The following is a 22500-nucleotide window of genomic DNA, read 5'->3' on the forward strand; positions in this document are numbered from 1 at the left end:
ATACCCCCTCCTCCCCCCGCCCAACTACTGAGTGGACTCATCCGTAGGGGGGAGAGGAGGGGGGGGGGGGGGGGGGGGGGGGGGGGGGTTAGGTTGGGACGGAGGCGCATCAACAGCATAAACGCACGTTGCTGCTATCAGACCCGCACACACACAGCTCCGTTTCCTTGGAAAACGCGCGCAGTCTCTTTCACACAGTTTGCGACCTCGGGACTATTTTGGAAGCGAAAAGGGGATTCCTATCAATTTAGAGCGAATATATTCCAGGTAAGGCTCTATTTTCAACAGATATGTTCTTATTACTAGTCTAGTATAGTGGGCTAGTCCAGTATATTCACCACAGAGGATTGTTTTTTGGCGCCATCGCTGACCTTCCCCGGTACCGCTACTGTGCGGGACAGCCATGGTCGGGATTATGTTCAACGCCGGTGTGGTGTTGTTAGACCGCTCTGATCCCGGAATCACCTCTCCTCCCTCCCCTCGCTCCGCAGATGGACCAAAACTGTTGGCAATCCGTTTAACACACATCTGTACCCCGGCACACGCTCAGTTCAGCCTCTTTCCACTCTGTGCGTGTGTGCGTTATGTAAGAGTATTCTTCTTAAAGACGATCGCTGCCAGGAAGGTATAGCTTCAGAGGGGAAGGTTGCTTCGGAGGAGTTGTGGAAGAAAGGAGAGAGAGAGAGAGAGAGAGAGAGAGAGAGAGAGCGAGCGAGAGAGAGAGAGAGAGAGAGAGAGATTAGGAGAAGCATGATTGTTATGTAATGCTACTGCTGGGTGATGGCTGAACACCTGCCGGGCGGGCATAATCCCTCTCCAAAGCCAGCCGATGTAGACCAGACTGTGATGGGAAATCTGTCTATTATGGTCTGAATGGAATTTGGTGTATGGCTGTGAATTAACTGCTGTGGTATTCTTTGGATATTGTATGAAACATTTCGTTATATAGAATCCATCCACCCATAACTTTTATTATTAACTTTTAGAATTATGGCCGGACAGAGGGACAGACAGACATACAGACAATTAGATAGACAGAAGGCGTGGGCCTATAAAGTCAGTAACTGCGTGTTACTCTGTGTCCTTGTGTCTGTAGGGGACTGCAAGCAGCAGAAGGCTTTATGAAGCCTATAGAAAAAAAAACACTCCTCCCAGAGGCGTTCTAGCTCTCAGGACTAGAATCCATTATTCACCTCCATAGATTCACTAGGTCTCTCTCTCTCTCTCTCTCTCTCTCTCTCTCTCTCTCTCTCTCTCTCTCTCTCTCTCTCTCTCTCTCGCTCTCTCTCTCTCTCTCTCTCTCTCTCTCTCTCTCTCTCTCCTCTTCTGTCATTTCTCTCTGATGCACATAGTCCTATAGGGAAGGGTGACAGCGAGAATGGGAAAAAGGGATGAGTATGATCAATTAAAAGAGGGAAATCAGAGAAATCAGATTCACTGTCCACGTAAGAAGGAAGGCCTTATTTTTTCTTTGTTGATTTTTAATCTACAGTGAAGTCCATCAAAAGATGACCTTTAACCTTTACGTGGTTGAGCCACTTCACTTGGATTTGTGTGTCCAAATCTATGTGAGTGTGTGTGTGTGTGTTTGTGTGATGCTTGTGTGTGTGTGTGTGTGTGTGTGTGTGTGTGTGTGTGTGTGTGTGTGTGTGTGCGTGTGTCTGCAGCTTAGTTTTGCCGTGGGGAATGGGGACCGTTGGCTGGTTGCGATCACAGTGTTTTGTTCTGCCAGACACAACTCTTCCCCCTGGACCGGTCTGTATGTCTGTCTGTCACCATGCTAAAGGCTTTATTGGCATTGAAATACATTAAATAACATAAAGAAATACATTCATAAAAAAAACACTGACACGTGCCATAGGAAGGATGTAGTCATTAACCAGACCATTAACTGCAGAAATGAACTCTGAGGGTACTCTGGAGGACTCCTGTCCTCCATATGAAGAGATGAATCATCAGCAGCCGTGTTACAAAACACAAACTCTCTCTCTGCTTCATCCTCTGGTGCTGCTGCTGCACTAAATGAAAGACCAGGAATAGAATCCAAACTCATGTTTACATTCATCTCATCCGCTGCTCGAAAGGATGCTGATGTCATGACTTCATGAAACACGTCGCTCAAAGGAAATCTAGGTCACGTAACAAGTTAAGCTAAAAAACAAGTACTTGGCTAACAAAATGTTCTGATTTAGTGTAGAGGATTTTAACATGCAGGAACAATATGGTGTGTGTGTGTGTGTGTATCGAAGTGAATTTGCATGTGTGTGAATATTGTCTCATATGTATGTGCATGTATGTTGGGTGTATGTTTGAGTGGGTGAATGTGCGTGTGTATGTGTCTGCATACGTGCATATGTGTCCTCTGTAACTATGACGACAGCTTGCTCACCCTCTTGGCAGACTGGTAGGCCCCAGCCCCGCGTGGTGCTAGGGGATCCAGGGGCTGCTGGTGCTGCACGTGCCCCAGACTGAGGCCTTATCTCTGGATACAGCTGGGCTCTGAGGGGGCCTGAGCATGGAGGGGGCACCAACAACATGCAGTTGTTTTGGTCAGCAGTGTACTGATGCATGATGCAATGCAACAAATCCATATGTGCTAGGAGGATATGTATAAGGGTGGAGACATGTGTGTGTGTTTCCCGTCATTCAGCTGGAGTCTCCAGTACCCTCTGAATCTCCTTTCCCCTGGATCAGGCGTACAGGCCACAGTGTGATGAATGGATGTTGTTCCCACACACTCAGGGGTTAGGATTACAAAACACCTTCAGTGATTAAAGTGATCACATTAAATCTAAAATATAAAATAGAATATATTACTTTTCTATCTTTATTGATTATGCACATAATACCAATCTGTAATTGGGGGTCAAGCAGCGAAGCTACGAGACAACCTATTGTTTTCGTATGAATTCCTATTATTATTATTTTACCTCCATGGTAGTCTATGGCAGCCCATAGAACGCCTTGGTCAAAAGTTGTGAAATTTGGGGGTTGCTAGCCCATGATCTCTAGCACCACCAACAGGTCAAAGTTGGACATGCATTCATGTTTATAACTTTTGACCCATTCATCCAATATTCACAAACAAGGTATCATTGGAATCCTTGGGCCAAGCCGAGTTCAACGCACCGTATGTCCTCATTTTGCGCCATGATGGATTTTCCGCCATCTTGGTTTATGTCAAAAACCTTCAAAATGCATCTCCTATCACAAATATTGTCTAATCATCTCGAAACTTGGCACACATGATCTTCAGGTCATGCTTGATAAAACACAGCGAAAGATTTTTCAAATTCAAAACCGTTTTGCCGCTACAGCCAATCAAATTCGACCGTGAAGTCGCCAAACAGGAAGTCAGCCAATTCTCAGCAGCCCTTTGACATATCATAACCAAACTTGGTACATAGACCCATGACATCATCATAAGGGCACTCATTAAATTAGGTGACCTTTGACCTCTAGGGGGCGCTGTAATTAATGAAGATGTGTTTTAACTCTTCTTTCTTCACATGAGTATATTTCAAACAAATTTCCAATGTCTGGTGATACTATCAGACCGCCCCATGTAGTTAATAAAGTATTTCCAATGGCAACATCAGAATTTGGCCGCCATGTTGAAAGTTGTCAAAATCAATAGTACATATCCACAGGACAAAAATTATGCCCAATCATCATGAAACTTGCCATATATGATCTTCAGACCAAGCTGAAACAGCTTTTTCAAATTCAAAACTGTTTGGCCGTGACAGCCAATCAAACTTGACGGCAAAGCCGCCAAACAGGAAGTAAGCCTGTTCTCAGCATCTCTTTTACATATCATAGCCAAACTTGGTATATGGACTCATGACATCATTCTGGGGACATCCAAACAATTTGGTGACCTTTGACCTCAGGGGGACGTCAAACCGGAAGTGAGCTAATTTCTCTGCAAGGCCTTCATGCATCCAAACCAAACTTGGCTCATAGTCTTATGACCCTATCCTAATGATGCCCAAATAATTGGGCATCATCAACGCCTAGGGGGGCGTTGTTAGCAGCAAGTCTATTCCGGCCCTTACAAAGCAACTTTAATGTATTTTCATTGTGATAACCGTTTGCCAATATCATCATGTAGCCACCTAACCGATTACGTCTGTACAGCAAAATTAGTTTATGGAGTCCCATTCTGCTTGACCCCCACATTGTTGCTCGCAGCTATATTTTAGTTTGTTTTCGTCCTTCTTGTGTTTGAGTCTTTGTTTGGTGGAATCATTACATGCATTATACCTGAAGCTGGATCTTGTAAAATATGTAAAAAAAATAATAGTGGATCATTTAACCTCAACAAAGAGCTTCCACAATGCATTTCATAAAGGGGCACGACCATGGTACCATGTGATAGGCTGGGACTTCACATCATTGTCTTTCTTAGCAGACTTCCATCTTAATTATTGAAGGGACTCCAGTACAGTGCAGATGATGGTCTTCCTCTAAGTGTCTTGAGAAGAACTCAAGACTTCAGCTTGAACTCTTCAGTTGAAAATCAAAACGAAGGGTTCCACTTGCGGCCTGACTGCCTGGCGCAAAGCCTGCGTTAGCCAATGAGAGCGGCCGTCAGGCTCACTGGGTGTAACCAGCGCACTGGGCCTAGATAAGAAGCTGCCAAGCTGCACAGTCGGACACTCGCACGCAATGCACACTGGTGTTTTGTTTTCTTTTGTTAGTTTGTGAACGTTTTAGTGTCAGATTGTGTGTTTTGTGTATACTATATGCATCAAGTCCTGCATATAGTAAATGTTTTGTTTTATATAATTTATTTATCTCAAATAACAGCAATTCCCATCCTGTGGGCCTGCTGGAGGTCGATATATTTTATTTTAATAAAATAATGTTATTTTTGTGATGAGCTGCATCATTACTGTAATATCTATAGGTACATGTAATAGATGAGTAACCTTGGTACGGCTTCTATTGATAATGGGCTATGGTTGGGTTCTAAAATAGTTTATTTTAGGTCTGCTGATTTATAGATTTTATATCAAATCGAATATCCGGCCACTGATATTTAATGGTCACACATTCTTACCAACACATGCAGAGAGACAGAAGAAACTGAATATAAGAGACACGGAGCAGTGATAAGGCTGTGAATCTGAAGTGACTCAGCAGTCTGTAATGACAGTGACTCAGCATGTATATGACAGATGCAATAAAAACATTACCACGTGAGGCAATCCAGATCTTAAAGTTGGCGTTTGTGTTGTTACTAAAACTCCAGCCAATCAGGCTGAATAGCAAGGTGACACTTTGGGGCTTGCTTGGGTTTATGCCAGTAGCAGAGGACCAATCAGAACATTTGCTCCGGGCGTTCATTTCCCTCCGGGTTTAGGGGGGATGGCTTTTTGGAAGGCCCAGTGTTTTTAAATTTGGACTCATTACAACACTGATCAAAATATGTCTTGTAATCTTGTTCAGGCAGCTTGGCTTGGCTGAACCTTATTTTGGCCTTTCCCTTTGGGGTGGGAATCTCTTGGCACCTTACGATTTGATTTCGATTCCGATTATGAGGTCAACGATTGGATTCTAAAACGATTATCGATGCATCTCGATGCAACAAAAGATTTTATGTACATTTCCATTCGTGATTTTCAAAAATATATATATACATCTGAGTTTGCTACTCAGAGTTTTCTAATCACTTCCTACTTTTGTGATGATCATTAAAGACATCAACAGATGAATTAACTTATCTAATATTTTATTAGAGAAAAAGCTTTTGTCACAAATATGACTTTCTATGAACAATGGCATAATCAATGCAGCTTGCATTACAACACAATATGGAAGTATGTAAAAAATAGGTTTCAGTTTTCTTTTCTTTCTAATCTTTCTTTTCTATGTCATTAAAGAAAAAGCTGCTCTTGAATTAGAAGGAGTTCTTGTATCTGGCTGTGGGCTTGCGTGCATGCTATATATGCGTAGGCTGAATCGCAATCACGCCAAGACAAATCAGATTAGCCAATACATACTGAAGATAAATTAAATAATTTGAAAATGACTAAAATTATCCCTCTGGCGAACAGAATGTTGCAGCAGGCGAACATTTTTTTATTTTATTTTATTTTAAAATTCAGTTTATTAATTTATCTGCATTGAGACAGAATCGTTCTAGAGAGAATCGCGATGCATCGAAGAATCGATTATTTTTCCCACCCCTACTTTCCCTCTAAAATGACATTACCGTCCAGTGGCTCCTTAGGTTTTCATCCAGCCATAACAAATCCAGGCCAGACGACCAGACTGGACTGTGTGTGTGTGTGTGTGTGCTTGCATGTGTGCATGCATGTCTGCATGCCTGTGTGTGTGTGTGTATGTGTGTGCTTGCGTGTATGCATGTATGCATGCCTGTGTGTCTGTGTGTGTGCGTGTGTGGGGGTGTGTCTATGTTTGTGCTTGCGTGTGTGTATGTGTGTGTGCCTGTGTGCGAGCCTGTGTGTTTGAGTACATGCATGTGTGCGTCTGTGTCTGTGCGTGTGTGTACATGCATGTCTGCGTGTGTATCTGTGCGTGTGTGCAAATGTGTGTCTGTGTGTGTGTGTCATAGCAGCAGGATCATTTATCGTCTACTCCTCTACCTCAGCCCCACCACTCTTGTTTTGGACACGACACAATTTCACAAAAACACACGTTCTGTTCGGGTGGTCTGTGTGTGGGAGGTCTATTTTAGGAGTGTTGCTACATTCCTCTCAGTTGGTTGAACAGCTCTGTTTGCTACCTAGCAACTTGCAGATTCAGCTCAGCCTTCTGCTAAGTTTTTTGCTGTAGAGACCAGGAAACAATCTTAGTGGTCTCTTCGAGAACCGACTTGAGACAGGGACTAATGTGTCCCTTTAAGATCGTAAAAAAATTTTAGACATCATTTAGTGAGTCCCTTAAAGACCTCAAAAGTTCCTTATCAACATTTAATGCATCCCTGTAGACATCAGATTGAGGATTTTTTTTCCTTAAAATCATTTAATCGGTCCCTTAATCTCAGACCCTCCTCAACTCCTTATCATTGAATGTCTCCCTTTGGCCTAATGTGTCCCCTTATAGCTAAATGAGTCTAGTTAAAAACATGATCCTGTGGGTGTGTCCCTTAAACCGGCTTGATGCATCACACTAAAGCATCCCCCAGGTCCTATTGTGTTTCCTTAACCACTGTTTGGGTCCCTGATCGACCGAAGGTGTCACGCAGAGGTCACCGCCTGGAAGTGTTTTTCGGCTACTTTTGTAGGGTCCTTTAGCAAGGCACTGCCTCCTAGTTTATGACTTATGATAATGAATGAATGATACCAGTGGTGTTTTGCGGTGTTTGTATACATGTCTGAATGTCAACACGGTGCCTCAGTGCTGCTTTGGGGTTAGTTCAATTCAAAAAGCACTAGGGTAGTATAGTTCATCTCAATGTACTATCACACGGTGTGTGGGGTCCAGTGACATGGGCCAGCCAAATGATCGACTAACCCTATGGCTCTCCTCCACGGATGTATGCTCTCATGAATTACCCCAGGCCATTAGAAGAAACCAGACCTCTCTCAGAGATCATGGGGGGGGATATCAGATCTATAAGGCAAGGCTCCACTCTTGCCTTATAGATCTGATAGCAGGGCTGCACTCTTGGTGTGTAGGACTGCTGTGTGAGGGGCAACCGACACATGGTAGAGACAGACCCCCCTTTAGCTGTCACACATTTCTCACTGTACTGTTTTTTCTTTACTGATGTATCTGTGTGTGTGTGTGTGTGTGTGTGTGTGTGTGTGTGTGTGTGTGTGTGTGTGTGTGTGTGTTTTGCAGGGTGGGTATCAGACCGTGCAGTCGTTGACACACACAGACATGATCTTCTCCATGAGGTAAGGTCATTGGTTGTTCCGGGATTTTGTGTGTTGAGGAGGTGAGGGTGTGTTTGTGTGTTTATGTATTTTGTTGGTTTTGTGTGTGTGTGTGTGTGTTTGTGTATGTTTATGTGTGTTTATGTATTAAGATTAGTGTGTGTGTGAGTGCATGTGCACTTATGTGTGTTTGTTTGTGTTATATTTTATTTTGTTTATTCTGTACTGGACAAAGTCCCAACAATGTTTCATTGTTCAGTGTGAAACCTGCTATTTCCCTCCATATATGTATTCCACTTATATACAGAGCCGAAGTCCAGAGTTCAGTCGAAGACAAGAGGAGGTCCATTTTGAGAGTTCTGATCAAAGACCAGATCACACCCATGTACACAGCAGAGTTATGTTAATCACTTCTTTATCATAGTGGGCTGCGGGTACCCTTCTAGCATTCTCTACCACGTGTGTTTGTCAGTGCACAAGTTGTTGTGTCATCATGACTACACTGTATGTCCCTCGGTCCAGAAGGTCTGTTCTGGTTGGTTCCCCGCAGTCAGGTGACCTGGACTCATTTCTCTGACCATGACAAAGGGAAGCAGACAAAACAACACCTGACCTTGTATAACCTCACTAATTCTAGGAGACATAGATTCGCATCTATTTGATTCCTCACTGTCATGTCTTCCGTAATGTCAGCATAGCCAGAAATCAGAGAAGATTGTGTTGGCCTTTGCCTGGGCCGTCCGTCATACACAATCGTTTCTGCGTTGGACTATGTCAGCCAATGGTCTAATTAATATGGAGATGTTGGATTTGAATAAAGGCGCAGGCTACTGTCAGCCAACACTTTAGGTAGCAATTACTTGTTAACTATGCCTACCAAATAACCATGTTTTTGAGGGCTTTGTTAGCTACCTGCAGTCACTAAGGCCTTATTCACCAAGTGGGCATCTTGGTTCCACCATGGTTCTAAATGCTTGCTACTTGGTAGACTGAATGCTAGTGTTTAGAACCAAGATGGTGACTAAGGCTCATTAACTTGCATTAAAGTTATGGACAACAGAACATAATTAACTTGTAAGCAGTAATTTAGGGTTATCGAAGTGTGCTTCAAGCATCAGAAAATTGGATTTGATGTTCCATCAAATCCATCTTCAGTCTATTGATATCCTTCTTTGGCTTCATGCCAATTGAACGGGTGGAAGCTATTGTCCCTCCAGGCTACGTAGCCAAGCAAGTGACCAAGCCAGGCCACTCACATCACAGCCAGCTTTCCAAGACTGAGTTTATGAGCTGACTTTGAGATGCATATTAATCTACTTTTGGACATTTTTCTGACTAGATCTTTGTTAAGTTTGTATTTGTCAAATTCCTCTTTGATGTGTTTTTTTAATGGTTTTTAGATGCTGTTGTCCATCACTTTAAAAAACATCTCAACCACATATTCTGCTGACATCTGCAATCATACAGCACCCAGGCTTCAACCGAATGATTCAATCCTGCAAAAAACTCTAGAACTTTGCCTGCATCCAATCCAATGCTATTAAAAAATCATACCTATTGGACCAAATAGTTTTGTGCTTTTAGATGACCATCATCTTTAAAAAATATATTGTTTTTTAAATTGGTTGGGTCTTGGTACCAAGTGGACGCCAACCAGAAGCCACAAATCCTGTCATCTGAATTCTCTCTCTCTCTCTCTCTCTCTCTCTCTCTCTCTCTCTCTCTCTCTCTCTCTCTCAGTGTCTCCTAAGAGGTGGACTTGTCAAGTCGCCATGATGATGATGCAAAAGGTACAGGAGCTAAAACAACATATTTCCATTGTCACTTTCAAATCCATACCTCTTGCCTTAGCTCTTAAGCACCTGTGCAGAAGACATCCGTTTTAACTGTCTGAGTGTGTGCGTGTGTGTGCGTGTGTGTGCGTGTGCGTGTGCGTGTGCGTGTGCGTGTGTGTGTGTGTGTGTGTTTGCGTACATGCGTGTGTGTGTGTGTGTGTGTAGCAGCAGACCAGGACATCACCAGGGAGTGTGTTGTCACTGAGAGGCACCAACGTTCCAGGATCCCCTGCTGCAGCAATATTTGTGAGACACACACACACACACACACACACACACACACACACACACACACACACACACACACAGTATGTATCTATCTGTATTCCTCTCTAAATATCTTCCTGTGTTTCTCCAGGCCAGGGTGGATGATGGTGTCATTGGTTATAAAGACTTGGCTGCGTTGCCAAGAGACAAGGCCATTCTGGACATAGAGAGACCCGACCTGATGATGTACCAGCCTCACTACAGCTACAGTCCCGAGGTGCTCTTCTGTAGAACACCTAGGAAGGGCCAGGGGCCACCATCCTAATGCTCTATGAGGTCCTTTGTCATTTGATTGCACATTGAATATGCAATACCACCACTCATATTCATGTTGAAAATAGATTGTAATACCAAAATAAAAAAATTGTCAAACTATATATGATAGCGTATTTCCAGAATACCCTACTACCATAATCTACAATGATAATGAAATTCCAGAAAGCAAAGATTAAAAAGTATTATTTGTCTTACCTTTGCCTTTTCTAAAAACAATATCAAGTAATTAAAATCGTTATGGCTCTGCCAGCCGAAAAGTTTCGCTGGGCTAGTAATTCCTCCATGACATAACCATGAGGTCATGGATGTAACAGAAAATGGAGCACGCTGCTAATCTCTTCCTGTCTTTCTTGCTGTTTGTTGTCCAGAGGTCCTTGTCTCCTCGCTCTCTCTCTCCCCCTCCATCACCAGAGGTATGCCAAATCTATCTATCTACCTGTCTATCCATCTATCTATCTATCAATCTACCTGTCTATCCATCCATCTATCTATCTATCTATCTATCTATCTATCTATCTATCTATCTATCTATCTATCTATCTATCTATCTATCTATCTATCTATCTACCTGTCTATCCATCTATCCATCTATCCATATATCTATCTATCTATCTACCTGTCTATCCATCTATCTATCCATCTATCTATCTATCTATCTATCTATCTATCTATCTATCTATCTATCTATCTATCTATCTATCTATCTATCTATCTATCTATCTATCTATCTATCTATCTATCTATCTATCTATCTATCTATCTATCTATCTATCTATCTATCTATCTATCTATCTATCTGTCCGTCTGGCTGGCTATCTTTCTGTCTATAGCTTTCTTAAATTTAAGTTATTTGCTAAAATTATCATAAATGACCATCAAGAATGGTGACAGAATTGTATAATTTAATTTATAATTATCTGTCCTGTAATAGTTTATAATCCAGTGTGATCCCAGGGTCATTTACCGCTAAAGGTTGTTCACTGGAGAAGGGTTAAGACACTGTGCATGTATCTAAGTTGGCGTTGGGCTCTCAAGCACAGCAAATTAAAAATCAGTCACAGATTAAAATATGAAACGTCTTTCCCACCTGCAAATCTATTTGTTTGCTTGCTATGAGCCCATGTTTTGAGACAGCGCAAAGTGCTGCTCAATTGCAAAATAGCTGTCTGGTCATGATTAAAGAGGCGTTAACACTAGCTGTTTCAATGGGTGTCTGCCCACTAGCCAGTTGGTTTTGTTTGGTGGGCGAGGCTGGTTGGGAAGGGGCCGCACAGATCACAGAGGTGGAATAGCAGGGATGAACACAGGTGTATCTCAGCACCCTAATTATAGGCACGCCTACAGCATCCTTGGAGACCAATAATTAACCTAATGAGCTGCGGCTGTATACACCCCTACGATAACCTTTTTGATAAAGGCCTCTTCGTCCTTCTCTCTAGCAACAGGAGGTTGGGAATGATAGAGTTACAAAGGTCTTTTACATTGTCGTGGAGTATTATTGGATTTCTGACACCTTTTCTGACTGTTTTTCCCCAGAAAGCTCTTTCTAAAGGGTCCAGCGAGTGGCCGGAGAACAGAACTCCAGTCGGCTCCTCTCCCAGTTCTACCGCTGGCCGGACCCCCACATACACACCTCACACACACTCTTCCACCACCACCACCCCCAGCACCACCAACACCACCATGCAACACTTTCACAGGCCAGGTAACTACCTTCCCCTCTCTCCTCTCCTACTCTCCCATCTTCTCCCTTTATCTCCTCTCCTCTCCCCTTATCCCACTCCTCTCCCTTACTCCCCTCTCCCCTCCTCTCCTCCCCCTGCCTCCTCTTCTCCTCTCCTCTCCTCTTCTTTCCCCTCCTGTCCTCTCCCTTCTCTTCCCCTCTCCTCTCCTCCGTCCTGACTCTGTCTTGCTGTGTGTGCAGACAATGGGAGCAACATCTACAAGAAGCCTCCAATCTATAAGAAGGTGTTGCCCCCAGCGCTGCCGCAAGGGATACATATCGAGGATCTGATCATCGAGTCGTCCAAGTTCCCCGCGGCCCAGCCCCCCGACCCCAGCCTGCCCTCCAAGATCGAGACGGAGTACTGGCCCTGCCCTCCCTCCCTGGCTGTCGTCGGTATGACCGCTGCTCAACGGCTATAGGGACAATACCACGGCAGCACGCTTAAAGGCCCTGATATACTTGTAATTGCCGTGTTAGAAATGTTTACCCTTTCAGCAGGGTACAATATAGTCGCTGTGATGTGAGGACTGTTTGTTTGACGATGTGGGTCACAGTGAGACGACACGCAATCATTCTCGTGATATTGTTGAGCAATTGCAATGATTTGTTATTGAAGATGCTAATTTATATTTTTGATTTGAAGTATGTCTGGGCCTTCACTCGGATGTACATCCATGGTCATACTGGGCTGGAGGGAGCAAAGGCCTTTGTATAAGAAATCCTTGTGATTACGAATGGCAGTTGAATGGTCAAGTTCAACTTGTAAGCAACAAAGATTACAAAGAAGACCAATTGTCGCATGTTGATGTGGGAAAATATGGACAAGTTAGGAGTGCTTCACATCTTCAGAAATCCACAATTTCCAACCATTTCAAATATGTGTCTGAAAATGGACTCTCAGCCCTTTCTGCCATAATGTGTGATTTTAAGCCGATAGTTTTGGTTGTTTTGCTTTTCACTCCTTTTTGATTGACAGGCCTTTTAGTGCAAATAAAAAGCCTCTGCCTTGTCCAAAGTGTTACATGACGGGGATTTAGTGCTTGCCATCTTCTCAAATGCAAGCACTAAACAAACCCAGTCCCTGTTGTATTTAATCTCTTTGATTTATCTTTATTTTCCAAATCCATTTCCCTCTTCCTTACAGAAACGGAGTGGCGGAAGCGGGGGAAGGGTTGGGCGAGGACCGAGGAGGAAGATTTTGGCGACGACATGTTTGAGCTGAAACAGCTTCAGACCAAAAAACTTAACAAGGTTTGTAACGTTGTTTGGTAACACTTTGCATTACATTGTTACACTCTAATGACATGTGATGAGCAACGTAACAACCTTTAACCGCATGTTCTTGATATCTCATCATGTTATGATATTGTGTAATAACATTAACAGTCTAACGCTAACCCTAATAACATTAACTCCTTACCCTAACCACACTGTGTAGTAAAATACTGTCACATAATGTCATGACATATTGAGTCATGCTGTTCAATGTCTTTATATTGCTTATTACACAGTACTTACTTAAAAAAGGACACGGTAATGTTAAGTGTAACCACATTTACATCATTATTGTCAAAGTTCTTTAGAAGAACTCCCCTAACCCCCAACACAGATGATTGCAAACCTGACACCACTCTAGGGGCAGGTTTGCTCTTATGTAGACTAGCCCACTCAATGGATCAGTGACACAGAAAATCTGTCCTATCCCAGTGGGAAAGGACCAGACCTTGAGGGGGGGGGGGGGGGGGGATCAGAGCCCTAGAGGGGGATCGCTGGCAAGTCCTCCTCTAAAAGGTCAAACACAAACTCAGCTTCATACCTTTCAGGGAGTTTTAAAATGATCCATCTATGGTTCTACTAGTTTTGATGGTTACTGGTCTCATGGTCGTGATGGTTACTGGTCTCATGGTTGTGATGGATACTGGTCTCATGGATTTGATGGTTACTGGTCTCATGGTTGTGATGGTTACTGGTCTCATGGTTACTGGTCTCATGGATTTGATGGTTACTGGTCTCATGGTTGTGATGGTTACTGGTCTCATGGTTGTGATGGTTCTGTAGATCAAGTCAAACCTTGGGAAGATCATCCTAAAGGAGGAGCTGGGATCGGCTCCACTGAGGAAGAAGACCAGATCCCTCCCTGACCAAACTGTCACCGGAGGTATGCACACACATACGCACGCACGCACACGCACACACACACACACACACTCTTACACACCCACACACTCTTAGGCACGCATGCACACACAGTCAAAAAATATTATCTTTTGTTCATATATATATATATATATATATATCTTTTTTTTTTTTTGGTGTATATGTGTATATATAAGAGAAATGTCATAGTCACATTTATTAATAACTATGTTTCTTTTCAGCCACAAGTTCGAGATCTGCCCATCTGCCAGAATCCTCTGGGACCAGTCTGGCAAGGGTGAGCAGCCCTCTGGATACCTCATATCACAACCTCCTGTATAATGTGTTAGTATACTAACACACGTCTCTCCGTGTGTGTGTGTGTGTGTGTGTGTGTGTGTGTGTGTGTGTGTGTGTGTGTGTGTGTGTGTGTGTGGCTCCAGTCAACAGAATTCCAGTCCGACAAAGGTAAGAAGCTGTGGAGTTTCCATGAGAGCATCTATTGATGGGTTTTCTGCCCTCATTTTCAAGCAATACAAATGAGTGTTCTAATGCTCTGGTTTTGTTGTGTGTGTGTGTGTGTGTGTGTGTGTGTGTGTGTGTGTGTGTGTGTGTGTGTGTGTGTGTGTTTGTGTGTGTGTGTGCTCGCTCACGCTCAATCTGTCGCTCTGTCTCTCTCTCTCATTTGTCTCTCACCACCCAGGACTTCAGGTACGGTGTGCTACATTGAAATACACTAATGATTTTCTTCAATTGTAAATGTTGCATTGTGTACTATGTAAATCCTGGGTATGCATGTGTGTGTGATCCAGAATGGAGACAGGATGGACAGAGGCAAGTCCCTCCCCAGCGTGTTAGAGGAGAAGGTACGTTTATGAACACACTGTTACTATATATATATATATATATATATATATATATATATATATAAACATATATATAGATCCAAATCTTAACCCCCAAAACCTAACCTTGACAATCTTATTATGCACCACCCTACTCTGTTACAGGAGAATCTTCAATTAATGCAGATCATTGCAGTTCATTGATTGATTATTAGCGGGTTGATTGGTTTGTTGTCTATGGATGTATGGACCATTACAGATTTGGCCCTATGAAATGTTGGCGGTGACTCACAAGGGGAGGCGCAAGCTGCCCTCAGGGGTCGACAGGACCAGGCTGGAGGTATGTCCAGTGTGTGCTTCACACCGCGACATCGACCGATATCCATCAGCATTCAGAGAACATTTTACCATCAGATGAATGCGTAACAAACCGCTTTATTCAACGACGCACTGGGACTAAAAAACGTCCCTGTGGGGTACGCTGATCTGCAACACATTTTTCTCTGTATAAGTTAATTAAAGCCTTACCGTAGGGTAAAGCATTAATTAACTCATACATTACCGTAGGGTAACGAATATATTAGCAAACCCAGAAATAAAGTAGTTTAATCACCGGTTTGCCTCATAGCAATATCTACAGGTGTTTGGGTAGGCCACCCATATCATGGTGAGCTCCAAGTCGATGTTACGTTTGCTTACGTTACTTGCAGCTATTTCATTCAGAATGAAATTACATAACATAAATAAATGGAACTAAACGTAAGACGAATAACTTGTCAAATCGATTTTCACCGCCAACAGTGACGAAGACAACAACTCCCATGTTCCCACGCTACTTCAAACGTCATCAAACCATGTGTTTTGTTCTTGTTTTGATTGTGAGACCCCTAGTGGGAGAAATAACATTGTATACCTTTAATGTTTCCTATGTTGCCAACATGCACGCCTTAATACCACAGGGAGTTATTTCGTTGCTTTTCAACACTGGGCAGTTTTCGGTTTAAATTAAACATAAGTATCACCGATGCATATGACCAAATGATTTGTATTATTTGATACAGTATATTATATTAATAGAAATGTGTCAATAATCCTATTTTAACGGACTTTTCAAGGGAGCTCAAGTCTCGTTCTGGGGAGCCCAGCTTCCCCTTGGTAAGGCATACCATTATAGTATATTGTTCACAAATCAGTTATTTCACACTGATTACTAACAAACTAACATGCAGAGGTTTGCTCGGGCTCAGGTCTCAGGATTTTAAATGTTCCTCAATAATAGTTCAAGTGTCTGTATTACACTACACTCTATAGATATTATCTAGAACTAGATATATCAAAAGAACTACATGCCATTTCATGTTCTTTCGTTTTCTTTTGTTCCAGAGATATCTGAGTCCTGAAGACTTCTACCATCTCTTTGAAATGACCATTGAAGATTTTGACTGCCTCTCTCTCTGGAAGAGGAACAACTTAAAGAAGAAGATGGCCCTGTTCTAGCACTAAGGACTACACCTCCCTCAAACAAACCTGTACATTTTCTGGACTGGGACAGTGTAAAACAAGACTAAAATACCCCCAGGGCCGTCACACAAGCCTCATCACTAACAAAAGGAAGTGACTGCTCATGTGATTGGTCAAGTTGCTCTATGGTTCTCAGGACAACAACTCCAAGGCATCAAGCTCCTCTCAGCGAGCACAAGAGGGAGCATGCATCCTCTCACCTTTCGGCTACTTCTCGATGTGCAACAACTACTGCAACCCACATGAAAACACGGGCATGAAACCTACATCAGAAACCTACATTCACAGTGTCACGTTATTTCACCGATCTCTAGAAGTGCGCTGTGAGCAGGAGTAGCAATGGTCACCGGTTGTTCTCGCCCATCCAGGGAATCTTCCACGCATCACTTCCTTCTGCGTCATATACTTTACTCTTCAGTCCTTTATCCGGCACACAAGGCCGGCCCTCATCCCACTAAGAGCAGATGCCTTCTGGGAGAAGGTTCCAGAGGGTTTAATGTTGAGGTGAGGCCCTCGTCTCCACGCCAAGAAGGGCTTTCTATAGTCACACAAGAGTGGTTACCACAACCCTTGAAAAGAGTCTATGTTAAACTTAGCGTGATCTGGCACCACCTTGTCCCAGCATGCATCTGGGCGTGCTCAGACAACACCCCCTCATCAGAAGTCGGTGACAGTTTTGATGTCAATGCAGATGGAATTTTATTAGGACAGAGTGAGAGACGACAAGGGAATACAGTCGTATTGAAGCTTTGTTAATAGCTGGTTTGGTCTGATTAAGTGAGACTTTTGAGTACCATGGTAACCAGTACCATAGTAACCAGTGGGTTTGAATATGAGTATGTCGACAAGATAGCATGGGCAGGTTCTTTTTATATCAGTGAGTCAATGAGGGAGAGAGAAAGACAGAGTGAGTGTGGTTTTGTGTGTGTGTGTGTGCGCCCGCACATGCGCGTGTGTAAGAGAAATAGTGAGAGGGTGTGAAGAGGAGGAGGCGGGATCCAAGAGCTAATGTCCATTTTTAGAACTAGAACAGATTTAACAAGACCTGCATCAGGAGCTGCAATATTCTTCCATCATAATTTTAAACAAAACAAATGTACCAAACTAGCTCAGAATTTAATTTAGTTACGTATAGAAAAAGGAATTCTAGAATACAAAATTATGAATAAAGAGTAGTACCACTGTAACTTGTTAGCCGATTCATAGGTTGCTGCTGAGGATAAGACTCATACGGACACCGCAAGTAATCAAACTCTCACTTATAATGGGAGCTTCCCATTATAAAAGCTGTCTGTCTGCAGGTGGAGCCTCTGCTCTGTTATGCAATACCTTTGGCACCTGTACACCCATTCAACCTGCATTTCTGTTGACCGCCCTCGGGCGGAATCAGAAACCCAATAATCGGTCGGATATGAGGTGCACTTACTATTTACTCAGCCAGTAATGATTTCATTTCCAGCATCTAGCAGGAAGAAGGAGGTGGAAGGGCCTCACCTTCCTCAGCAATTGCCTGTAGGCCAGTCCACACATAGTAGTCATAGTGATGATGGGGATGTCAGTCCCTTTTTCTAGTCCCACGTTGCTCACTGCCACCTTTCTAGAATATGCAGAAACATTTAATAGTTCCCTTTTTTGCAGTATAGACTATTTTCTGATACGTCCAGGCTAGAGATTGAGATTGTTCTTCCTGCTTCCTTTTGCTAAGTAACGGGTGATTCGATACCAGCTGATCTGCAGAATTGTAGTTATGTAGGGGAATCCTAACAGTGACAGTGTTCTGTATTAGAGAAATAATTATGGCAGAAAATGCTGTACAGCCAAACCCCTCTCTCTCTCTCTCTCTCTCTCTCTCTCTCTCTCTCTCTCTCTCTCTCTCTCTCTCTCTCTCTCTCTCTCTCTCTCTCTCTCTCTCCACACATACTCTCTTTCAATTTACTGATCTATCTACCCAAGGTTCTTCCAGGTTAGACTTTAATGTTGGCTAGTGTTGCTCAGTAAACAAACCACAAGCAGCCATTTTTTTTTTTACATACTTAACAATTTACCATGTTACAATTTTAAATAAATATATATCAGATAGAATGGAAACCATTTGTATCATACCAGAGCTTTGCATCAAACAAGTGTTGACATCTGACATCTTCTAAGTCCCAGAAAGAAAGGGATCTGTACACATCTGTGTGTAGGTCTTGATGTTAGGGGGCAGGATCCTATGTATCTCGACTGTATGGGTCTAGATCTAGACTTTTGGATTATTGACTGGGGCATTAGTCGGATGGCTTGTCGTGCTTTGTGGCAGGTGAACATGGTAACTAGTTGGTTGGTTTCATCAATGCAATTTTTTTTTAAAAAGAATGAATCAATTTTTAAATATTTTTTTTGCAAGAATGCAGGTAACAAAGTAAGCCTGTTTCTGTTTTTAAATTGTTTTGGTATTGAGGTGCGACTATAATTAGGATTTTTCTGAGGAACGTTCACAGGATGGTGGTTTATCCCAGATCTGTGATTACCCGGATCTCGACCACATCAACCCCTAACCCAAATACCTATACTTTACTCAACCTTTTGAACTTGACTTCAGTCATAAGGCCGTTGTGGGACGTGTGAATGCTGCCACCTGCAGGCACAAATAAATAAATAACTGGACATTTTCCATCATCGACACTCTGCCATTCTTTAAACAGGGCCACGCATTCAACCTAGGTCCATGCATTCAACACGCCTCGACATCCGTGGACTAAACTAATAACAAACTTTAAACTGTTTGAGTTTGAGTGATTAAAATTAACGGATAAGATGTCATTTTTTGGAGGAATGAAACTTTATTGCTGTACAATAATAATAAAAATATTTATCCAACTTTTCTTGTAATATAATATTAATGTCTTGCTAGGGCCTGAAACCAAATGAATTGCTAGTGGATTTTTAGTTGGTTTGTTTTATTAAAGAAAAAGCACATGTACATGTACAAAGTGGCTACTACAAAGTAGTAGCCATAGAGACATACTAGCAATGTCATGAACTTGGAGTTGCAAATTATATAACCGTAGGCTACTAAAGGAGGCAGAGTGAATTTATTTTTCTAACAGATTAATAAATCTGGCAGTCCCTAGTTCTGGGTTATAGGCAGGGTATTGCAATTCTCTGTTAACACTGTTTCTCGGGTCTGGCTTCCATATAGGCTACATGTCTGCTGTCATCCAGTCTCGTGTTAAGGGCACTTGATTCATGACCTTTCTAAATTAGACTTATTGATTTGTAATGGGTCTGTGGGTCCATTTATTATTTGTTAATCTAGCGGAGTGAACAACTTAAGTAACAACAATGACGTAAATAATAAACGACTGACAAAAATAATTGTCCGGTCATTATTTATTTTTTTCAAAACATGTTTATGTTTCGTGATGTTTATCTGTGTCACTCAAACACTCTGACACCGCCCCCTGACTGGCTGGTGGAAGTGGAAAGGGGATGGGCCTCCCACCGGTTACTCTGCGGTAGGTTTAGAGCTCATTAGGTCCAGATCTTGTGATGTCTCGACACAGATTCATAGTTATTTGTTCTTTAAGTTAACTATCCGGCTTATGGACTCGGAATACGGAAGATTTCTGAATTAATGATATTGAAAAGGATATTTCCCGGATGAGACACGGCTCAGAGTAATGGATTAAATTCTATCAGGGAAACCTTGACCTCCACCAGCGATGGACAAACAGAAAGGTAGAGTGGTCTTCCAGTTCCCTAACAGAGTATTCTTCTGCTTCCCTAACAGGGAGACTCAGAGAAGAGGAGGACTTAGAGCTAATATTTAATTCAGAATTTACTATCATAACCACTGTTATTGAAAGATTCAGATATTTTAGATCAGAACTAAATCCATCGAAGATTTAATACAATTTCAATACTAATTTAATATTATTTCCCTCCTAATTTTCATCCTCATACGCTATATTCTGTTAACTGTTAATTTAATTTAGGCTATACTTTACTTTTGAGTGAAAGGTATTTAACATTTGGCACTCATTAAGTTGTGAGGAAATACATCAGCAAATCATATAATACAATACATTGGAATAAACGGTACAGGACATTTTTCTTAAGCAATGACAGACCGAGGCACACAATCTCCGTCTGTTTCTCTTTCTCAAAGAAAGGTTATGGTGTGAGAGGATTCTTAACAAAAGCCAAACAATATGATAGTCTGATAATTGTTACTTTTTGGGAATATTTAGAGGTATATCAAAAATCTGATGCATCTGTGCCTCGTCATTCTTAAGTTGTGGTCCCTTTAGCTTTTTTGTCACTTTAATGTAGGGTTAAACCAGTGGTTTTTAAACTGGGGGGGGGGAGCTATGACAGGGGGGCACGGCGCGAAGTGGGGTGCGGCGCGCGAGGCTAAATATAAATTATGCATTTTTCTTCTTCACTGCTAGCTAGCAAATCATGGAAAAGTTTGTGAAAGTACTGCCAGGTAAACGTAAAGCAGAAGATGAATCCACACAAAATGCCTCAACTACCAAAACAAAGACAATAAAATATGATGAGGCATATCTCGCCCTCGGTTCCACCTGTACAACGGTGGATAATGAAGAGAGACCGCAGTGTGTTGTGTATCTCAAAATATTCTGATAGCTTCTGACAGTATGAGGGCGAGTTAAGACGCCACTTGGTGACTTCACATCCCGAACATAAAGATAAGCCCATTGGTTCTTCCGAAAAATCTACTCAACTGAGTTGCTTTGCTGCTGTGCCTGTAAATGCTCAACTCGCCTCCTACAAAGTTGCGCACAGAGTTGCTCAGTGTAAAAAGCTGCACATAATAGCGGAGGAATTAATACTAGGCTACCTGCCGCTATTGATATGGTTTCAACTTTGATTGATGAAGCAACAGCAAGCAAACTAAAGGCTATTCCACTGTCAGACAACACTGCGAGGCGCATTTAGGACATGTCAAAAGACATAGAGGAGCAGCTTAATGACAAAATATGAGAAACGTTTTGCTCTGCGGATAGATGAAGCTACTGACCGTAACAAAGACTTTATTATTAGCATGCGTCAGACTCATTGATGGCGAAGATTTGAGGGAGGATTTGCTTTTCTGCAAACGTGTAACTACCTGAGCAACTGCAGACGAGTTGTTAAAAATCATTGTCACTTACTTGACAGAGGCTGATCTGAAATGGGAGGACTGTGTGGGGATCTGCACAGATGGGGCTCAGGCAATGGCTGGGAAACGAGGAGGGCTGCAAGCGCTAATCAAGCGCGCCTCCAATGTGGAGTGGACACACTGTATGATACACCGAGGGGCGCTAGCGTCCGAACTGCTGAGTCCCGAGGTGAATAATGTGATGACAGACATCATTGCCGCCGTAAACTACATTAAAACAAGACCCGTCAAATCCCGTATGTTTTCCGCGCTGTGCGAGGAAATGGGATCCGCCTACACAGCTGTTTTGTTTCACAGCCAGTCCCGATGGCTGTCACGTGGGAAGGTTTTATCCAGGGTGTTTGAACTGCGGGATAAGATCAGAATATTCTTGGAGGAAGAGGGTAATGAACTTGTCCACAGGTTTAACAACTTCCTCATTAAACTTGCATACCTCAGTGACATGTTTCAGAAACTCAATGAACTAAATCTTCAGATGCAGGGCAGCAGCACACACCTTCCATAATGCTGCTTCCAGATGTGGGAGCAGCGGGTGAAAGAGGGGAATATAGACTAATTTGAGAACATGAAATCATTCATCGAAGTCAACAAGCTGCAGAACACAGTTATCCCATGTATGAAAATTCATATGTCTGCCCTACAAAAGCATTTACAGAGGTATTTCCCTGTGCAGGATCCTGCAAAATATGACTATATCAGAGACCCCTTCAGTGCTGACAAAATATAGGTCAAAGCTGGACACTGAAAGTGAGATAAGGGTGGCAGTCTCAGCTGCAGCCCCAATTTGAGAATATCTGCAGAAAAAAGCAAGCCAACACCAGTCATTGAAAAGAAAATACACTTAAAATAAGTGTAATTCTTGCAAAAAAATGTTCAT

The 22500-nt window shown here is 42.5% G+C and overlaps 2 protein-coding genes across 3 annotated transcripts in view; both read left to right on the forward strand.

Annotated features, from left to right (window-relative positions):
* Positions 1-127: 127 nt before the first annotated feature.
* Positions 128-18366, forward strand: LOC307073538 (dematin-like). The gene is made up of 15 exons (XM_079733416.1): positions 128-267; positions 7816-7871; positions 9591-9640; positions 9851-9931; positions 10044-10169; positions 10597-10641; positions 11765-11933; positions 12153-12347; positions 13099-13205; positions 14013-14112; positions 14333-14388; positions 14534-14566; positions 14903-14956; positions 15195-15275; positions 16319-18366. The coding sequence occupies exons 3-15, from the start codon at positions 9623-9625 to the stop codon at positions 16430-16432; spliced, it is 1179 nt and encodes a 392-aa protein (XP_079589542.1). The 5' UTR covers positions 128-267; positions 7816-7871; positions 9591-9622; the 3' UTR covers positions 16433-18366.
* Positions 18367-19988: 1622 nt separating this feature from the next.
* LOC307074885 (actin filament-associated protein 1-like 2) overlaps positions 19989-22500 on the forward strand; it is a 25942-nt gene continuing 23430 nt past the window's right edge. For both annotated transcript variants that reach the window (XM_079735287.1, XM_079735288.1), the window contains exon 1: positions 19989-20176. In XM_079735287.1, the coding sequence (XP_079591413.1) occupies positions 20161-20176 (16 nt within the window). In that variant the 5' untranslated portion in view covers positions 19989-20160. The remainder of the gene's footprint in view (positions 20177-22500) is intronic.

This window comes from Pollachius pollachius (assembly GCF_949987615.1).
Source record: "Pollachius pollachius genome assembly, chromosome: 1".
Taxonomy (NCBI): Eukaryota; Metazoa; Chordata; class Actinopteri; order Gadiformes; family Gadidae; genus Pollachius; species Pollachius pollachius.